This window comes from Muscardinus avellanarius (assembly GCF_963383645.1).
Source record: "Muscardinus avellanarius genome assembly, chromosome: X".
Lineage (NCBI taxonomy): Eukaryota > Metazoa > Chordata > Mammalia > Rodentia > Gliridae > Muscardinus > Muscardinus avellanarius.
Genome location: NC_137792.1, coordinates 91,190,359 through 91,212,467, shown reverse-complemented (window position 1 = coordinate 91,212,467; position 22,109 = coordinate 91,190,359). Strand labels below are relative to the sequence as shown.

The 22,109-nt window shown below is 40.5% G+C and overlaps 1 protein-coding gene across 1 annotated transcript in view; it reads right to left on the bottom strand.

Annotated features, from left to right (window-relative positions):
* The window catches only part of IL13RA2 (interleukin 13 receptor subunit alpha 2), a gene marked incomplete at both ends in the record, with an annotated part of 80,326 nt that overhangs the window by 4,149 nt on the left and 54,068 nt on the right, over positions 1 to 22,109 (bottom strand). Inside the window, 7 exon segments of the mRNA XM_080718961.1 lie at positions 2,861 to 3,005; positions 6,334 to 6,479; positions 7,892 to 8,076; positions 13,952 to 14,072; positions 15,390 to 15,543; positions 17,538 to 17,689; positions 19,741 to 19,864. Coding sequence (XP_080575087.1) covers positions 2,861 to 3,005; positions 6,334 to 6,479; positions 7,892 to 8,076; positions 13,952 to 14,072; positions 15,390 to 15,543; positions 17,538 to 17,689; positions 19,741 to 19,864 — 1,027 coding nt within the window.

The window sequence follows — 22,109 nt, the reverse complement described above, 5'->3', positions numbered from 1 at the left end:
GCATAGTGGTACACATCTGTAATCCCAATACTTGGAAGACTGAAATAGGAGGATTTCAGGTTTAAGGACAACCTCAGCCCTGCCATATTGACCAGTGTGTATAACCTCAGTTGTGTATTTCTCCCATTTGTGTGCTTCTATACAGAACTTTTCAATTCACTTCGAAAATAACTCCCCAGAGCACATTTCTTATTTTCTGATAATATTTGGTTTAAAATTTGACTTTGAATTTTTATTAAAAATAATAATATTTAAGTGATTAAACAAACATGTCCTGTGTATCTTTAACTCTCAATAAGTTAAATGTTTATATATACCATCTGATGCTGAAGTGAGCAAGAGCTAATTTTCCATTAAAAAAAAAAAGGTGTGAGCCAGGCATGGTAGCACATGCCTGTCATTCTAGGACTTGGGAAGCGGAGACATGAGGATTTCAGGTTTGAGGCCAGCCTCAGAAACTTAGTGAGACTCTGTTTCAAAATAAAAATAAGATAGGGGTGTGACTTGGAGGTAGAACATCCCTGGGTTCAGTGCCTAACACTACAAAAAAGGAGAAGGTACCTTTCCCCTTAGTGATAGTCCCTGTTGTTAAAACCTCAATATGGGAGTAGAGTGCAGTGGGGATTGGGGGACAGGGAGAAGAAATGTCCTAAAAAGTTTAGGCACCAGGTAACTCAGGAAATTCTTTGTTCCCAATTTTATTAGGATTCTACCAAGAGATTCCTATCAGGTAAAAGAAATGTCAGTCATCAGTACTAGATTGTGTACATAAAATAATGGACAGTTTAAGAATGTGGTTAAACACTCACCACATTCACTTTAGACAGTGCAGTAATGACAAAATATAATTCAGAACAAAACTTCACCTAGTCTCCAGATTTTTTACAGTGGTGAAAAAATGAAAAAGATAGAAACAGTAATATACTTTCTAAATGCATATATCTCTTCATTAATTGATTTCTAAAATGTCCTGCCTAGCCGGGCGTGGTGGCGCACGCTTGTAATCCCCGCACTTGGGAGACAGAGACAGGAGGATCGCGCAGGTTCGAAGCCAGCCGCGCGCGCTGGCTTAGGAGACCCTGTTTCCAAATAAAAATGTTAAAATAGGTCTGGGAGTGTAGTCCGGAGATAGAAGGGCTTCCAGGAACCCCAGTACCACCAAAAATAATAATAATAATAATAATAATAATAATAATAATAATAATAATAATAATAAAATAGGTCTGGGAGAGTAGCCCGGAGGTAGAAGGGCTTTCCAGGAACCCCAGTACCACCTAAATAAATAAATAAATAAATAAATAAATAAATAAATAAATAAAATGTCCTGCTTGCCAGGCTTGGTCATACACACTGTACTCCTAGCACTTGGGAGGCTGAGAGAAGAGGATCAAAGGCTGAAAGCCAACCTCAGCAACTTAGTGAGACCCTGTTTCCAAATAAAGAAAAATAAAAATAGGACTAGGGGTGTAGCTTGGAGGTAGAATGCCCTTGGGTTATATCTACAACATCACACAAAAATAAAATAAAATTTCCTTCTTTTATCTCTATAACCTTTAGTGGTTACATATTTAGTGTCTTTGTTTGTCTTCCTACCCAACTCTGGAATAAAATATAAGTTCTATGAGGATAGGCATTTCTTTCCTGCTATATCTCCAATAGTTGAATCTGACACATATTAAGGTGCTTAACAGAGGGTTGGTTGATGAGTGAAAAGGAACAAAGGTGCCACTATGTGCAAAGGGAGACCATAGGCAGGTATCCTGCTAGAATAGAATCACATGAAAGAATGTGTGTGATGGACAGAAAGGCCAGCATATCTGGATATGCACTGAGAGCCGCATCTATATCTATATACCTGAAAGAGTAATGATGACTTAATTTCCTTCCATTTTGAATCATTATTGGCAATTTCTACTAATAAAGCTAATATTCTCTGAAGTACAATATGACTGAGCCTCACTCTCTAGGCTTTGTCATTTCTACAGCAATGTAATTTGATGCCTTTTATCGTGAGTCACTTTAAATCAGTGTTGGAAGTGAATGGAATGTGTGTTTTACTAATCATATCTTAGTTATAAAAATATTCATTAGGCATAGTATTAAGAAATAAGCATACAATGACCTATCCTTAAAGACTTCTGTTGTGGTGGTGCACGCTTGTAATCCCAGCATTTGGGAGGCTGAGACAGGAGGACCAGGGTTCGCTGACAGCCTCAGCTACTTACTGAGGCCCTTTGCAACTTAATGAAACTCTATTTCAAAATAAAGAATAAAAATAGGACTGGGAGTGTATCTTGGAGTTAGAATGCCCCTGGGTTCCATCCCCAGTACCGCAAAAAAAAAAAAAATCTGTTTTCTGGAAAACTGAAGGCATAAGAAAAGATTGATCCCAGCATTTGGGAGGCTGAGACAGGAGGATCTCGGTTCGAAGACAGCCTCAGCTACATAGTAAGGCCCTTTCCATCTCAATGAGACCCTGTTTCAAAATAAGGAATAAATAAAATTAGGGATGGGGGTATAGCTCGGAGGTAGAAAGCCCCTGGGTTCCATCCTCAGTACCACAAAAAAAGAAAAGAAAGAAAAGACTGATGAAAATAAGCTCCCCCCCCCATAAAAGAACTAACACATTCTGTTCACTGAAGCAATATTGGGCATATGAAAAGTAAAAAAGTCTCCTACTTCTAAATGAATAGACTTTCAATATATCTGTACTCAATTGAGTTGCTTGGTAAGATTTCTTCTCCATTTCCAGACTTTCTGCAATGGTGTCTGAACTCTGTAATTACAAAATACACTGGAAGAAAAAAAGTTGTGCTAGCAAATATCTCTGATGACTTAGTGATCATCCTCAAGCTCATACCTTTCCAGCACTGTTTCTCACTCCAGTCACTCCAAATTCCATCATCTGAGCAATAGATATTCACTTTGCTTCTTATCAAAAAGCATATTTTCTGAGTTTCATTGGATATTTTTGTAAAGTACATTTCATTTTCAACGGTGGTAGTCTGAAAGCCAAACAGATGCCATTATTCCATCTAATTGCAACTAAAGAGATTCCACCTATCAATTTTTTTTTTTTTTTGCGGGTCTGGGGATGGAATCCAGAGGCATTTGACCTCCGAGCTACAGCCCCCGACCTATTTTTTATTCTTTATTTTGAAACCAGGTCTCACTGAGTTGCAGAGGGCCTCACTAAGTAGCTGAGGCTGTCCGCGAACTGCGATCCTCCAGGTCTCAGCCTCCCGAATGCTGGGATTACAAGCATGCGCCACCACGCCCGGCTACCACCTATCATTTTCAAAGTGGCCTTTTAATATAAAATATGTGCATCAAAAGACTAGAAAGGAACTAGGCTTGGTGGCATAGCTCTATAATCTCAGTCCTTTGGAAGCGGAGACCAGAAGATTGCAGATCCAAAGGCAAGCTCAGCAACTTAGCAAGACTCAACAACTTAGCAAGATCCTGTTTCTAAATAAGAGGTTGGAGGTATAGCTAGGAGGTAGACTGCCCCTGGATTCAATTCCTAGCACAAAAAATTCTAGAAAGGTATATTTTTAGCAGTGAGCGTTTCTCTGTTATGGGGGGTAAAAAATCATTTCCTCTCCCTTTCTATCTACATGTGAAATTTTTTTCTATATTCATAATTTTTCACTTATAATATGGACAGCATGTGGGGCAGGACAAAATTCTTAGCAGTCTTAGATGTTTATAATGCCCAGTATTTGGACTAGTGAAAAATGTTGCAGCTTCTGTAAAATGGAAAATGCTGCCCTGAGTTCTTCAAAGACAGAACTGCCATATGAATGTTGTTTCCATGAAACTATAGAGTTTATATTCATAAAGATGTTAGCCGGGCGTGGTGGCGCACGCTTATAATCCTAGTACTTGGGACTCTGAAACAGGAGGATTGCACAGGTTCTAAGGCAGCCTCAGCTACTTAGTGAGGCTCTCAGTAACTTAGTGAGACCCTGTTTCCAAATAAAATATAAAATACGTCTGAGAGTATAGCCCGGAGGTAGAAAAGTCCCTGGTTTCCACCGCCAGTACCACAAAAAACAATATAATACAGGTTTTCTTTTTATATTTTGTTCATGTGTGTGTTACTGAGGATTGAGCCCAGGGGCATTCTACCTCCAAGACATACCCACAGCCCTCTTTCCTCTTTCCTCTTTCTTCCTTTCTTTCTTTCTTTCTTCCTTCCTTTCTTTCCTTCTTTCACTCATTCTTTTTTCTTTCTTTCTGTTTTGAAATAGGGTCTTGCTTGGTTGCTGAGTGTCTCACTGCGTTGCTGAGGCTGGCTTTGAACCTGTGATCCTCTTGTCTCATTCTCTCAAGCACAGCACTGGAATGAAAGGCATGCACTACTGTGCCCCACTCTCAAGTTTTTATTTTTATTGATCTTGTTTTGGTTACTCTCCATACGACCTGGGACTAGAGCTCAGGGATTGGCAGGAAGCTTTCACTTCAGACTCAAGAATATTACAAAAGTGGGTGATCTCACAAGGGAAAAGAAATCAATCCCTGAAGTAATTACTTCGATTTTGCATTTGTAGGAGCTAAGGATATTTTATCATCCAAAATAACACCTTTGCATAGGTTGTATCTGATCTTGGAAACTATTATAATGGAGTGTAGACTTAAGTGGATCAAAAATCAGATGGCCATTATGGGTCAAGCTGTGTAATTTACTTGTAAAGTCAATTCAACTCCCTGGGACCTTTTTTTTTTTTTTTTTTTTTTTTGGTACTGGGTACTGGGAATGGAACCCTGGGGCATTCTACCTCCGAGCTACACCCCCAGTCCTATTTTTGTTATTCTTTATTTTGAAACAGGGTCTCACTGAGTTGCAAAGGGCCTCACTAAGTAGCTGAGGCTGTCCTCAAACCACGATGCTCCTGTCTCAGCCTCCCAAATGTTGGAATTTCAAGTGTGTGCCACCACGCCCAGCTCCCTGGGACGTTTAAGTCAATGTAGCAACCATTTTTCTCATCTCTATATGAAATGAATTAGAGTCAGTGGCTCACTTCCTGTCTTCGTCACTCTGAATTGGAAAGCACTGAATCAAATTATCATACAACAAAGTCTGCCTAAAGGCAGCGCCACATTGTCCAAGCTGTGGGGTAACTGGTCCTACAACCATTAACTCCTTCTCCTGTTACAAGATTCTCTTCCCAGGTTAATTCAGTCTCTTGTAACATTGCTGTATTCTAATCTCGATCTCATGGTGGTTCCTCGAGAAATGTATTTTGTGTTTGTTTTATCTCAGTTTGTTTTGAATCCGACATCTCTTCACAACCCATTTTATTTCCTTGGCAACTTTAATTTATTGACATAAAATTGAAACCAAGCAGGGTGTGGTGGTGTATGCCTGTAGTCCCAGTTCTGGGAAGGCTGGGACAGGTGTATCACAGGATCAAGACTAGCCTGAGCAACTTAACCTAGTAAGACCCTGTTCCAAAACACTTAAAAAAGGCTGAGGGCACCAGGCGTGGTGGCGCACGCTCGTAATCCCCGCTCTTGGGAGACAGAGACAGGAGGATCGCGCAGGTTCGAAGCCAGCCTCGTTGGCTTAAGAGACCCTGTTTCCAAATAAAATATAAAATAGGTCTGGGAGTGTAGCCCGGAGGGAGAAGGGTTCCATCCCTAGTACCACCAAAAAAAAAAAAAAAAAAAAAAGGCTGAGGACAGAGGGGTTAGGGGGTAGCTGGTAGCCCAGAGGTAGAAAACCTCTGAGTTCAATCCATTGTATAACACACTGTGTGTGTGTGTCTGTGTGTGTCTCTGTGTGTGGGAGGGGGGCTGGGGAGTAGTCAGAAGTGGAATACCCCTGGGTTCAATCCCCAGTACAGAATAAAAATAAAAATAAAAATTTGAAACAAGTGCCTAGTTTATCTTCAGATAGTTTTAAAAAGGCTATCTTTGATTATAGTTTTTGACTAAACTCATTTTTCCAGTCTACTAGATTTGACTTTTTGCAAATTAAACTAAGACACATGTCATGTTTTACTCCTCATGTGGCCAGCAACTGATTTGGTTTTTAAGCTTCCTATTGTATTTACAGGTTATGTTAATGACATTCAAAAATAAATGCAAGCCAGGCACGGTGGTGCATGCTTGTAATCCCACCACTTGGGAGGCTAAGACAGGAGGATCGCACAGGTTCGAAGCCAGCCTCAGCTATTTAGTGAGGCTCTCAGCAACTTAATGAGACCCTGTCTCCAAATAAAGTATAAAATAGGTCTTGGAGTATAGCCCAGAGGTAGAAAAGCCCCTTGGTTCCACCCCCAGTACTACTAAAAATAAATAAATAAAAAATAAATGCAGTTTTCATACCATCCAAGAATTTTCGCCCTCAGAGAATGAAATTTCATAAATGAAACACTTTGCTGGGATGGGTCCTCTAGGTATGCTCCATTTCAGGTTAATTTCAAATGAATCCCTCATATCCATAAAAATGAAGTCTGGTGGCAAAGGTTTAACTGAAAAGCAGAAGGAGGTCATCAAAATTAGCAGTAAACTTATCCAAAGCTGATGATAACTATAACAAAAACTTCCAGAGATTAAGCGGGTGCCTCAAGAATATTTTCTACTATGTGATTTAATGTCAAAGTTGCTTGCCAGCCTAGATGAGTCTATTGAGACACTTGGTTATTTTGGAACTCTTATTTTTATTTATTTATTTTGTGTGTGTGATTCTGAAGAATGAACCAAAGGACATTCTACCTCTTAGCTACATCCCCAGTCATATTTTTTTTTTATTTGGAAATGGGGTCTCAATAAGTTGCTACAGGTCTCACTTAATTGCTGAGGCTATCCTCAAACTCATGATTCTCCTGTCTCAGCCTCCGAAGTATTGAAATTACAGGCACATGCTATCGCGCCTGACTTGGAGCTTGTGTTTTGATGTCACAGTTTTTTGGGGGTGTACTGAGAATTGAACCCCGGAGCATTCTACCTCTGAACTCTAACCCCAGCCCTTTTTAGTTTTGAAACAGGGGCTCACTAAGTTGTTGAAGGTTTCTCGAAGTTGCTGAGGTTGGCCTCAAACCTATGATCCTTCTGTCTCAGCCTCCTAAGTACTGGGATTACCTGGATTACCTGTATGTGTCGGCAATGCCTGGCTGATAAGTCACACATTGATAAATACTTAAGCCCGAAAGAAAAATGTGAAGATCAAAATCCTTGCAATCATTTTCTCATTTTGTAGCTTTAGAAACCACAACTACGGGCAGTAGTGCTCTTACTTTCACTAAGAATCAACCCTTTCATAAAGGGTTTCATAAACCCTTTCATAAGAATAAACCCTTATGCAGATCTTCTGGAGGGTAAGCACAGTACCAAGAGTGCTGCATCCTAATCTTTGTGTCTCTCAATAAACCCAGGAGGGGGCTTCTACTATCTTCATGTTACTGATAAGGAAATTGATAAAGCGATGTTAAGCCATTTGCCCAAAGTCACATAGCTAGAAAGAGGTCCATCTGGGATTGGAATGAATGTCTGGCTGACTGGAGTACCTGCCATTCATTCAACTGTTAAACAACTGAAAACAGAGACTCACAAAATATCCAATAAATTTACTGGGAGTAATGGATTCCATAATTACTCCGTCATTAACATCAATGTACTTATATAGCAGATGGTCTGCTGGAAGCTGGGGAGTAAGTTAGGGTTTCTAAGTGAAAAGATCCTGCCTGCTTTACTCGGTTTCCTATCTTCTGTATTTCCGCACACACATAGTCTTTATCTTTCTGACTTTGCACTTTCATCCATCTCTCTCTCTGACTCATTCTCTCTGTGGTGGGTCCATGTCTGTCTCTTTTTCTTTCCCAAGTGGTTGGAAATATCCTGAACTAGACACAATAACTTTGAAGTTGGAAGTTGCTTATATCACCTATATTTTGAAGCTGAAACACGAAATAGCTAGATCTGATTGACATGAATTTTGATGATCCGTTAACACGGATAAAGAAATCTTTATAGTCTGATGACTTCAAATAGGGAAACTTGCAGCCGATATTTTGTCCATTAGACTTGATGTACTCGACACACTGTAATGCACGATCCATGCCCTCATACCTGCAAAAAGAAGTATTGTGAGAATTGTGTTGAACAGAATAGTCTAGCAATTGAGAGGAAAATAAGACCCTTCTTTTTTTTGTGGTACTGGGGATGGAACTCAGGAGCATTCTAACTCTGAGCTACATCCCAACCCTATTTTTATTCTTTATTTGAAACTGAGTTACAGAAGGCCTCACTAAGTAACTGAGGCTGGCCACGAACTGCAATCCTCCTGTCTTAGCCTCCAAAATTTGAGATTACATGCATGTTGCCACCACATCCAGAAAACCTTCACTTTTTTTTTTTTTTGGATGGTACTGGGGTTCCAGGAAGCCCTTCAACCTCCGGGCTACACTCCCAGACCTATTTTATATTTTTATTTGGTAACAGGGTCTCCTAAGCCAGCGCGCGTGGCTAGCTTCGAACCTGCGCGATCCTCCTGTCTCTGCCTCCCAAGCGCGGGGATTACAAGCGTGCGCCACCACGCCTGGCAAACCCTTCAATTTTTAATGACTGGTAAATCTCACTTAACATAATGTTCTCCGGGTCCCTCCATTTTCCTACAAATTATCTAATTTTGTTCTTGATGGCTGAGTAGAATTACTTTTTTGGGATATCCCATAATTTTATAATCTGTTCATCTGCTGATGGGCTTCTAGCTTGGTTCCATCATTTGGCTATTATGAGCTTGGGGAGTAATTGGAATATAAGCAGGGACTTTAGATGATGGAGGAGAAACTCCAGTGAAGCCGGGGTGGTGGTCTAGAAGAAGGTGGTGTTCGGGGAAAAGAGAACCAATAGAGGAATCACTTCCATTGGCATTATGTACATATGTGAGAATACCAATGGCAACCTCAGTATCCTGTGTGGGAAAGGGGAGGAGCAAGGAAGGAACCAGGAAAAAGCCCATCAAGTGCCGTGTGCATATGTATGTCCCTATCACTGTAAACCACATGCACCAATGTAAGTTTATAAAAAGAATAATCTAGCCGGGCGTGGTGGCGCACACTTGTAATCCCCGCGCTTGGGAGGCGGAGACAGGAGGATCGTGCAGGTTCGAAGCCAGCCGCGCGCGCTGGCTTAGGAGACCCTGTTTCCAAATAAAAATGTAAAAATAGGTCTGGGAGGGTAGCCCGGAGGTAGAAGGGCTTCTAGGAATCCCAGTACACCAAAAAATAAATAAATAAATACATAAATAAATAAATAGAATAATCTAGTATCAAAGTGTTCCATTTTCAATTATCTTTAAGACACCATGTAAATAATAAGTCAGTGAATACAATATTTGATGAGTGCATACTTTGTGATAAGTGCTACGATGAGTGCCAGGATTACCACAGCAGGGAAAGCAGACAGTATATGATTTCAAGACATTTTCCATCTAATGATAGTGTTCACAAAATCTCAGAAGTAAAACAAGGTTTCTTACTCATGTGCTGAGGTTACATTGACTCACCAACGAGATGTGTGAGTTAAAGAACAAGATTCCTATTAAGAAAACCCGGACTTTAATAAATAATCATGGGTGATGCTGCATTATAAAATATTTTATTAGGAAAGTTATTTCAGAAGAAAGCAAAATTAAAAGCAGACTGAAAAATAGTGTCATGTTTAATAAAATAAGTGAATGAAAACCCTCTGAGCATACAAAACACATTAAGATTTTTAAAAAATCTCAGAAAAGCCGACACTGTCTTTATTGGGGGGGGGAGGGCCAAAAGAAAAGGAGAATTTGTGTGGCAATGTTTAATTTTCTCATTCTGGTAAACAAGAAATGTTATCACACCATTTAAAATTAACCTCATTCCAGTAATGCAGCTACCGAGAATTGGGAATGGGTGGTTCCCTGCTGGCTTCTAAAACAACAAATGCCTGCTTTATCCACCGCCCCCGCCACACACACACACACACACACACACACAAAAAAAAAAAAAAAAAAAAAAAACTTACAATGCAAAATGTGACATTAATTTTCTTTGAAAAGCAGCCCAAATCTGTTTCAAAATGAGGACAATACAGCAGCTGCTGAGGTGCTAGTGGCGATCTCTAGACCAGACTAAATTAACCATATGCCAGTATTTACTTTAAAAGAGTTTACAAAAGTGTAGGCTCTTGGATAGTTCACCTGATGAGAGTTCAGGAGTCTTGAGTTCTGGGCTTGACATTATACTCACTTTGTGCTAGTGAGGAGGGCTCAGGATACACCCCTTTCCTAATCTCTAAAATGTCAATCTTTATTCCTTCCTATTTCACTGAGGGTAGCATATGTTATACATGCACTACAATGTTCAAGCGAGCAGGAGCTTGGCCCTATTTACACTTCTGCCTTTTTTTTATCTAGAACAGTGTCTGACATTTAATAGATGGTTAATGCTGTTTAATTGGTGAAAGTGATGCATGTAATTCCAGTTGAAGAAGCTGGGACTACAAAAGGGGAAATTACTTGCCCAAGGCCACTAAGTCACATGATACTAGAGCAGGGATTAGGAGCCAGTGCTCAAGACTATTAATAGTTTATTCCTAGTCACATATATTATGGTTTTCTAGTGAAAGATGCCATGCTAATTTGGGACTAAAGCTCATAAATACTAATACTTTTTCCTAGCTTGATTTTTCTTCTGTTTAGTAAATTGCATAAGTTCTGGTACTTACATATCTATTTACCAATGCTATCACATTTGTTTCATTTATTTAGTTAGTGTTTAGTGATAATCTACTGTGGGCATAGCACACTGGAGGTAGTCAAAAGAAATGTAAAAAACAGTTTGTGGCCGGGCGTGGTGGCGCACGCTTGTAATCCCTGCGCTTGGGAGGCGGAGACAGGAGGATCGCGCAGGTTCAAAGCCAGCCGTGTGCCCTGTTTCCAAATAACAAAAAAGTATAAAATAGGTCTGGGAGTGTAGCCCGGAGGTAGGAGGGCTTCCAGGAACCCCAGTACCACTAAAAAAAAAAAAAAACAAAAAAACAGTTTGTGCCCACCAATCCCTTAAACATTTGGGGGAAAACGTGCACAAACTTAAGTTTAAATATAATTTGGGCTATAAATAACTAAGAGCTTTAAAAAGTAACATTTCATAGAAAACCAGAGGAGAAGATGACATGATCATGTTCAAGACCAGCCTCATCAACTCAGTGAGATCCACTTTCAAATAAATAAATAAAATATGGAAATATGGCTGGGGGTAGAGCTCAGAGGTAGAATGCCCCTGGTCAGTCTCAAGTACAAAAAGAGACAGAGAGAAAGAGTTCCAGGGGCATGTCAGATGGCAGCTTATACAAAGGCACAGAAGGTCATAACATGGTAGAGATGCATCTAAGTAGAAGGATGCATGCACGTCAGTCAAAACTGATGGCATTCTTGGAAAGATAGTGTGAAGTAGAGACTTGAATGGCAGCCTAGATTTTATCCTGGGGACAGTATGAAGCCACTGGAGATCCTTCCTTCCTTCCTTCCTCCCTCCCTTCCTTCCTTCCTTCCTTCCTTCCTTCCTTCCTTCCTTCCTTCCTTTTCATTTGTTTATGGTACTGGGGATTGAACACAGGGGCATTCTACCTCCGAGCTTCATCCCCAGCCCTATTTTTTTTTTTTTTTTGGTGGTACTGGGGTTCCTGGAAGCCCTTCTACCTCCGGGCTACACTCCCAGACCTATTTTTACATTTTCATTTTGGAAACAGGGTCTCCTAAGCCAGCGCGCGCCGCTAGCTTCGAAACTGCGCAATCCTCCTGTCTCCGCCTCCCAAGCGCGGGGATTACAAGCGTGCGCCACCACGCCCGGCCCCAGCCCTATTTTTTAGACTTTATTTTGAAACAGAGTCTCATTAAGTTTAGAAGGCTGGCTGTGAACCTGAGCTCCCCCTGTCTCAGCCTCCCAAGTACTGGGATTACAAGCATGCACCACCATGCCTGGCTTTTATCTTGTTTGTTTGTTTGTCTGTATTTGGTACTGACTACCCAGGAACATCCTAGCTCTGAGCTACACCCCAATCCTTTTTTTTTTTTTTTTTAGTTTTTATTTTCAAATCGGATCTCCGTATTGCTGAGACTGGTCTTGAACCTTCTATTCTCCTATCTCATCCTCAAGTACTAGAATTACAAGCAGTACCACCATGCCTGGCTAAATGGAGGTATTTGAACAAGAAGATGACATGCGAAAATGGCAATATAAGCCGGGTGTGGTGGCACACACCTCTAATCCTACTACTTGGGAGGCTGAAACAAGAGGATCGCAGGTTTGAGGCCCAGCCTTATCAACCTAGCAAGTTCCTGTTTCAAAATACAAAAATATCTGGTTGTGGTGGCTCACGTTTGTATTCTTAGTACTTGGGAGGCTAAGTTAAGATCGCAGGTTTGAGAAAAGCCTCAGCAAGTAGTGAGACTCTCATCATTCTAGAGAGACCTTGTTTCCAAACAAAATTGGGCTGAGGATGTAGCTCAAGAGGTAGAATGCCTCTGGGTTCAATTCCCAGTACCACCACAAACAAACAAACAAACAAATAAATACATAAATACATAAATAAATACATAAATAAATAAATAAAAAGGGCTGGGGATGTAGCCCATGAGTTCCTTCTCCCCAGGGAAAGGATTAATTGAAAAAAAAATGTCAGCGTGGGAAGATAAAGCTGGTTACTGTGTCCAGAATGCATAAAAATGGCTGCGATCAGGCCGGGCGTGGTGGCGCACGCTTGTAATCCCCGCGCTTGGGAGGCGGAGACAGGAGGATCGCGCAGGTTCGAAGACAGCCGCGCTGGCTTAGGAGACCCTGTTTCAAAAATATAAAATAGGTCTGGGAGTGTAGCCCGGAGGTAGAAGGGCTTCCAGGAACCTCAGTACCACCACCAAAAAAAAAAAAAAATGCTGCCATCAGAAGGGGTGAGTTTGAAGCAGAACAGCCATCATTTGGGAGACTATGGCAATCATCCAGGTGTGAAACAAGTGGAGCCTAAATAAAGATGCTTGCGGTAGAGATGAGAAGTAAAGACAGATATGCAACTTTGCAAAGGGGCGTCAGCATGCGGTGGTCCAGTTACTGTGAAACAGTTAAGGTCTAAGGGAAGTAGAAGAGTCCACACGGCTCTAAGTTTAAATGGCTTGGTGATGGCTAACAAAGGCAGGGAGTGGGGAAAAAGATGCAGTTTAAGAGATCACTGCTTTTTTTTTTTTTTTTTTTTTTGGTGGTACTGGGGTTCCTGGAAGCCCTTCTACCTCCGGGCTACACTCCCAAACCTATTTTATATTTTTGAAACAGGGTCTCTTACGCCAGCACGGCTGGCTTCGAACCTGCGCGATCCTCCTGTCTCTGCCTCCCAAGCGCGGGGATTACAAGCGTGCGCCACCACGCCCGGCTTGGACATATTTTATTAACTTGCTTTTTCAAAAAGCAGTGATTTGGGGCTGGGTGTGGTGGCGCACGCTTGTAATCCCCGAGCTTGGGAGGCTGAGACAGGAGGATCTCACGGGTTCGAAGCCAGCCTCAGCTACTTAGTGAGGCTCTCAGCAACTTAGTGAGACCCTGTTTCTAAACAAAAACATAAAAATAGATTGGGGAGCGTAACCCTGAGATAGAAGGCCCCTGGGTTCCATTCCCAGTACCACCAAAAAAAAAAAAAAGTCAAACCTTTCCACTTGTAACTTGATTTAAAGGCTACAAAATTGAAGCCAGGACGGAAACAGTGACTGCCTTCCACCTATCACTCACAGAACACCTGACAGTGTCTACAGCAGAAACCCACTGACTCCCATTGCAAAATTCAAATAATGATAAGCAATCATCAGAGGCAACTTAACTCTGATCGCTAAAGTGAATTGGATTTAGTGGGGATATACTCAGACTGTGGATTGATACGGGTGCATATTTTTCTAAGGTGCGAGTTTAAGCACAAAAATATTTACCAGTAAAACAAGTTGTAATTGGTGTCCAAATGTACAATTTTTCCCGGTTTCCAATAACAGAATAACACTTCCCAGTTGTTATATACACATTCCATATCTTGAATTTTTGTTTCCAGACTTCCTAAGAAATGAATAAATGCTTGAATGAGATGGGGATGAGTCATTAGTAAAATCTCTATGCATTTTTTGTGTGTGTATATGTGGTACTAGAGATTGAACCCAGAGGTATTCTACCTCTTAACTACATCCCCAGGTATATTTTATTTTTTAGAGACAGGGTCTTACTAGGTTGCTAAGAGTCTTCCATAATTGCTGAGGCTAGCCTCGAACCTGTGATCCTCCTCCTTCAGCCTCCCAAGTACTGGGATTATAGGTCTATGAAACCATGTCTGGCATCCATAAGCAACTTTATTCCATTTACTTTGGTCTTGCTCCTTCATTTAGCAATCCACACAATGAGGAATGTTCCCAAACCTTTTCTGGGCTCACTTATTGACACTACCATATGCCATAGTATTAAACTGGTTGTTCAAATATGTTATGAGCAGATGAGCAAATACTCATGCATGCTTGCTAAGAGAACCCTAAAACTGGGAACTCCATTAGTATAATAACGTGTTTGCCAAACATATTTGCTGATTTCAATAATTTCAAAAGGCCAATCATGATGGGCCCAGGGGTGCAGTTCTACAATCTCAGGGACTTGGGAGGCTGAGTCAGGAGGATCACAAATTTGAGGCCAGCCTGAGCCATATAGTAAGTCCCTGACTCAGAATGGGGAGAGTGATGGGGAAGTAGCTCAGTGGCAGAGCACCACTAGGTTCAATCCCTAGTACTGCAGAAAAGGACAGTCACTCACTACTAAGAAGGATTCTGTGTTTTCTATTTTGTGCCACACTGTCACGGGATCTATTGTAGACACAATCTGGTGCACAAGAGCTAAAGGCCTTATTCATTACAGACTGTTCGAAACCAGGCATGGTGGAGCATACCTGCAATCCCAGTCCTTGGGAGACTGAGAGAGAAGAATCTCAGGTTTGAATCCAGCCTCAGAAACTTAGTAAGATCCTATTTCAAAATAAAACAAAAGAAGCCAGGCGTGGTCGCGCACGCTTGTAATCCCAGCATTCGGGAGGCTGAGACAGGAGGATCGCGGTTCACAGACAGCCTCTGCTACTTACTGAGGCCCTCCGCAACCTAGTGAGACCCCGTTTCAAAATAAAGAATATAAAATAGGGCTGGGGGTGTAGCTCGGAGGTCGGATGCCCCCGGCTTCCATCCCCAGACCTGCAAAGAAAATAAGATAGAATAAAATAAAGTAGGGCTGGGGGTACAGTTCAGAGGTAGAAAGCCTGTGGACTTAATCCTCAGTACCAAAAAATAAATTAAAAAGATTGTTCTAGTAGCATTAAATATAAAAAGGGAATTTTGTTTTAACCTTCTTCCGAAGTCAAGTAAGTAGCTTCTGACCATGAACTTCGAACTTCTGCCCCATTTGTGCACTGCTTTGACAGAATTGCATGTATCTTTGCTTCGATTCCCTGGTTAAGATCAAACCCATCTTTGTAATGAAGATTCCTAGTAATGATGGTCTGTGTGATAAAAAGACAAGAATGTCAAACTTAGAAATAGCCACAGCACAATGAGCCACTTCAATAAGACAAAGAAGTCATTAATACCCTGGAGAGTTCCCAACATGTGATCCACTCCTCCCGATGATCTGCTCTGATGCCCTAGAGAGCTATCTGGCAGAACTCACCTCTGTACATCATATCATTCAATATGATCACTGGAACCCTGACATCTCATTAAAAACAAAAACTTTTGAAGGCGAAAAAGGCTTCTATGTCTATAACCAATTGAGATCCAATAGGTGGTTTTCACGGACCGTGATTTATCACCTTTCAAATAGAATATAATACCTTCAGGAACCACATAAAGTAAAATCCTAACTGGAGAAAACGGGCAAATTGTCGGCTCTTACAAGATGAAAAATATATATTACTTATTCTTATATTCTTGATTGTTTCGGCAGTGCTGTAATTAACCTGAAACATTGGTTGCTTAATACATCGTTGCATCGTAGGATGCCTGTTAAATGCCTCGATTCCATTAACTCACAAAAAAACATCTCAGATCTACTGAATATCAGTGGACTGACAATTTGTATAATTTTAAGCACCAATATAGAATCATAATATGCTTATTTGCATATATTATATGCACATTTAAACAAGAAACTAAGTTGAAATACTTATTAAAAATTAAATTATAATATGACAAAATTACTTTATTCTCTCACATTGTTGGTTAGATAAGGAAATCTCATTGAGACTGAAGTCACTTGGTGCTTTGATATTTAGCCAATACATTTCTTTTTGTGGCACTGGGGATTGAACTCAGAGGCATACTATCTCTGAGCTAAACCCCCATCCTGATTTTATTTATTTGGAAACAGAGTCCCACTAAGTTGTGAAGATCCTCACTAAATTGTAGAGGCTGGCTTCAAGCCTGCAATCCTCTTGTTTCAGCCTTCCAAGTACTGGGATTACAAACATGCACCACCATACCCAGTGTAGCTAATAAATTTTTTAAGTGTGGCTAATTAGCCATGTGTGGTTGCGTGCTCCTGTAATCACAGTACTTGGGAGGCTGAAACAGGAGAATTGTAGGTTCAAGGCCAGTCTTGGCAGTTTAAAGAGACCCTATCTCAAAATTAAAAAATGTAAAGGGCTCAAGGTGAAATTCCTAGATTCAATCCCCAATACCAAAAACATGGTCAATTTTACATGTATTCCAATGTTAATTGATTTATAATTTTAATTCCCACTTACCAAAATCACTACATATTTGCTGAAATGTGTCGCTTAATTTTATCCATTATATTATTCTTATATTCTGTGTGTGTGTTGTGTGTTTTTGGTACTGGGGATTGTACCCAAGGACATCCTACATCTGAGCTATGCACCCAGCACTATTTTACTTTTTATTTTGAAACAGGGTCTAATTTTCTGAGGCTGAACTCAATTCTAAAAAGAACTGAGGCTGAGCAAATGAGCCCCCATGATCTTGGACTGTAAAAGAAATAAACCTCTTTTCAGTATATATTACCCTGTCTCAGTTGTTTTATTATAGAAACAGAAAATGAATTAACGCAGTAAGTAACTATAAAATATAAAATGCATGTGTGCTCTTGGAGTCCATATTCCATGATAGTTTTTTTTTTTTTTTTGGCGGGTCTGGGGTTGGAACCCAGGGGCATTTGACCTCCGATCCGCATCCCCTGCCCTATTTTTATTCTTTATTTTTGAAACAGGGTCTCACTAAGTTGCGGAGGGCCTCACTAAATAGCTGAGGCTGTCAGCGAACCGTGATCCTACTGTCTCAGCCTCCCGAATGCTGTGATTACAAGCGTGCGCCACCACGCCCGGCTCCAAAGATGTTCTTGACACTGGAGGGGTGAAAATATATTTAGCAGAATGCACAGAAGAATCTATTGAGATATGGGAATTAGAGTGGACACTGAATTCAGGAATCACAAAAAATATTTAATGATCACTCTGTTACAAGTTCATGCTGTACTTACCTTCCATTTTTCACCATCGATGTTTCGGTATTTTAATTCATATTCGACTGTGCACTCCCCCAAATCATCTACATCCAGAGGAGGCTGCCATTGCAAATAGAGATAACCTAAAAATCCAGGATCCACGATAACAAAATCCTGGGGAGGATTAACTAAAAGAGAATCAACAATATATAAATGGTTACTAAACATAGATTATTTCTTAATGTCCTTCAGCTGATAAATGGATAACCAAACTGTAGTGAATCTAGTACAGTGGAGTATTACTTAGCCATAAAAAGGGATGTGAAGTACTTATCCATGCTATAGCAAGGAAGAATCTATGGATATTACGTTCAGTGAGAGAAGCTGGTCACAAAGGTCACATATTATATGATTATATGCATATGAAATATTCAGAATAGGCAAATCCATATACATAGTATATTAGTGGTTGTTACAGGTCATAAGGAGGGGGAATATGATATGACTACTTAATTCTTCGGAAGGTGATGAAAAATTCTGGAATCTGATAGCAGTAGTTATCTCTGACAAGCAGTACATTTGAAAAAGGTGAGTTTTGGCCAGGTGTGGTGGCCCACACTTGTAATCTCAGTACTTGGGAGGCCGAGACAGGAGGATTGCAGGTTCTCAGCCAGCTTCAGCTACTTAGTGAGGCCCTCTTTCCAAATAAAACAATAAATATGCCTGGAAGTACAGCTCAGAGGTAGAATCCCCTGGGTTTCAATATCTAGCACCACAAGGGAAAAAAAAAAAGGTGAGTTTTGTGCTGTATAAATAATATCTCAATATTTTTAAGAAATCTAGATTATTGCTAGGCAGTTGTTCTTTGCTTTAAGAGATCACATAAACAAAATGATGTGACTGTTTCTTCGGGGCCTAAGTTTTAGTAGAAATAAATCCAACACAGTTTTTTCTGAGGTCATGCACACTGGAATTTGGTCTAGAAGCACTTTATTTCCTAAATCTAATAGCAAGAGCCGATTAGTATTCAGTGTCTACTGTATGCATCTAATATTTAGCCAACCCCCAAAAAGGGCTAGAAGATGTCAAAATGTCTTCAATGTCTGAGTGTTTCAATGTGGAGCACAGGAAGAACTCATGGATCTGTTCTGGTTCACTGAATCCTCTAGTTAACTGAAGTCCAGAGCTGTTGCCCAGAAGATGACACACCAGGGCAACCTTGGAAAAAGGGGCAGCCTATTTTGTTTGGAGTTGGGTGGTGGAGACATTGAGAGGCAATGGCTCCCCCATCTGGTGATTTAAAATGCAATACATTGAGAGAGTCCATAAGAGTTAAGGGACTCTGTTTTACAGACTAGGGTCTTTTAAATGGAGCATTAGGAGGAAGGGACAGTTACACAGTCTTGACTTTTCCCCATTGGTGGTCTTGACATGGGGGCGGACATGTAGGTTTATGGGCTGGGGGATGGTTAGGGCCAATTTTCCCCCCACTGTTGGAGTCCTTTGTTCTCCACCTCCTCCAGACAGGCCTCACAGCCAGGCCTCACAGTGCCCACATTCCAGAGGTTTAATAATATTTATATTGGGAAATGGGCAGCTGGATATTCTTTTCCTACTTCGTGCATGGCAAAGGGACAAAGGTAGATGGAGGGCTAGGAGCTGTGTTGCAGGTACTGTGAAGGTCTTCAGATGTCCTGTGCATTTGGGAGGAGCATGTATTGGTCTTTGGTCTGTAAGAGAAGAACTTAGTTAACAGAGCAGTTAGTGAGTTTTATTATTGGTGACCTAATCAGGTTGACTATCTTTGGCCCAAAGAGTAGGATGAGGAGAAATAAAGGAGTTAGGAAGGGCAGGAGCCATGCTATCCAGGTGGACCCATACCCCCAAAATTCCATTTGACTGGCAAATATGGTCTAGTTGTTTCTGAAATATTTCTAATAAAAACTCACCTTTTTTTCAGTACTGGGGATGAACATTCTACCTCTGAGCTACACCCCCAACCCTTTTTATTCTTATTTTGAAACAGGATCTCATTAAGTGGCGGAGAGCTGCACTATACAGCTGAGGCTGGTATCGAACCTGTGATCCTCCTGTCTCAGCCTCCCAAATACTGGGATAACAAGTGTGCATCACCACTCCCAGCTACAATCACCTTTTAGTTGTATACTTCCATAAGGTAAATTGAAAAGATAGTGTCTAATTTTAAGTCTACTACATTTGAATCCATTTAGTTGGTTACCTTTTATCTCCATGTTTGAAGACAAAATACAGCCAAATCCGGCACCAATAAAATAGACAAATAGGCATCCAATATCCAAACAACCGAAAGCCATTTCTCCAAGATTTAATACCTTGAAATCTCTCTAGGAAGGAAAAATATAATATTTTAAGTTTATTTTCAAATGATCGTGTGGCTTAATGTGATTACTTTGGGTTCAATCACAAAATGGGAAAACTGTGCGCCCTTGAACAGGAGAAATGGAAATAGTCAAGTTTGAAAACAATATAATTCAAATAGGAGGATTCTGGTCTCATCTTTCTAATTAGAGTTAAAAGAAAGCAAAACAAATGGAAAAAACTCTGTAACCCCTCACCCACACATACAAACTTTTCTATAAGCTCTGTCCTTCTTCCTGACTCCTTCAGACTGCACTTATGAGAACACAGGGGGATTATGATGTCACTAGTCTCCATAGCAACCATCTCTCCTAGCATCAAAGAAATCATGCTGTAACATACTATTTTTTGGTACTGGAGATCAAACCCAGGACCATTCTACTTCTTAGTTACATCCCCAGCCCTATTTTAGTTTTTATTTTGAAACAGAGTCTAACTAAGTTGCTGAGGCTGCCCTCAAACCTGCGATCTTCCTATTTCAGCCTTGAAAGTACTGGGATTACAGACCCGTGCCACCATGCCCAACTTGATACTTACTCTTTAATATGAAGAAGAAAAAAACCCTCAATATTTGAAAGTTACTTCATTACTGATAAAGCTCAGAACCTACACCAAAACCTCCTGTAACTCAGAACTTTGTTGTGTATCTTCATAACCATTTAAATCACACTCACACCTACCTGTTGCACTTTTGCCCTTGTTGCCAGTATCAGTAAATAGCATAGGCCTACAGTAACTTGGGAGTCTTTCTTAACCCTTCCCTCTCCCAAGAAGTCTCTCCGTTATCACTAGATTCATTGAGGACCTTAGCATCTAGCACCTCTTTATCCAGTCCTGACTCCAGCTGCCCTCCAAGTGGTCTTTCTAAAGGGCAAATCTGAACTTAGTGTTTAAAAAACAAACAACAATTTACTGCCCCAGAATACAAAGTAATCATTCTTTAAATCCTTCAAAAGGTTTTCATTCTTTTTTGTTTCTATGATCAAAATTTACAGGATTCATGTCTATGAATACCTACTTATGACCCTTCCCAATTCCACACACTTCTTTTGGAGTCTGTATTCCTGGAATCAATAATTTTACAGAAAGTTAAATGATTTTACAGAAAGTTAAAGATTAAAGGTAATTTATCCCCAAATCCAGAGCCTACCTTAGATTAGGAGGACAGCTTCTCTCTCCTCACCACACTGGCTTTATTCAGCCTGGACCATCTGTAACATTCTAATGTTGCTAAGCTTCAACTATTACATAATCGAACCTTGATACCAAACAACTAGAACTATATTTTTGTGGTGTGTGTGTGTGTGTGTGTGTGTTGTGTATATGTGTGTGTGTTTGTGTGTTTTCTTTTTTATTAAGGATTGAGCCAAGGGGAATTTTACCTCTGAGTTATACCCCAAGCCCATTTGATTTTTTGTTTGGAAACCATGTCTCTATAGGTTAGTCTAAGTCTGGCCTTGCACCTGCAATCCTCCTGTCTCAGCCTCCCAAGTAATGGGGTTATAGGCATGCACCACCACAGGTGGCTTTAATAGTACATTTGAGACAATGCTAGTCATATTATCTTTTAGGTAATGGGTAACAAAATTCAATTTTGCCCAAGATTATATAACAAATTCATAACAAGTTTGTATGTAGAACAAAAACCTAATGATTTCCAATGCTGTAAGCTTCCACTTTACTGTTGGGTCTCAAATGATTGATTCGAGAACATGAAAGCTTTATTCTTCTGGGCTCCCAATGTTTATGTCTTGTTGGGGAGTAAGGGGATAAGGAATGAACAGCTTGACAGCAGGAACAGATTTTTTATTTCAGGATAAAATCTGGGAGAAGACAACTGACTAGGAGATAGAGGCCACGAGAATCAGGAGCCCCTTTCTTACAGACTAGGGTTTTTTTTTAATGAGGCATTAGGAGGGAGGGAGGGCAAAACAGTCGTGTATTCCTCCTATTGATTGGCTTGACAGCCGGCAGAGCAGGTGAATTTATGAGATCGGGGCAGAGGAATCATCAGAAACATCTCCCCACAACTCCTGCAGTCCTTTGTTCTTATTCTCCTCCAGCCAAGCCTCGCAGCCAGATTTCACAGTGCCCACATGTCTTCCTTCAATTATCTAAACAGGCTATGCCTCATAAAAACATAAAAGGTCCCCATTTCTCTTACTGAGTTGTGACAAATACCTCTCTTTCATTCTTCTGTCCCCATTCACT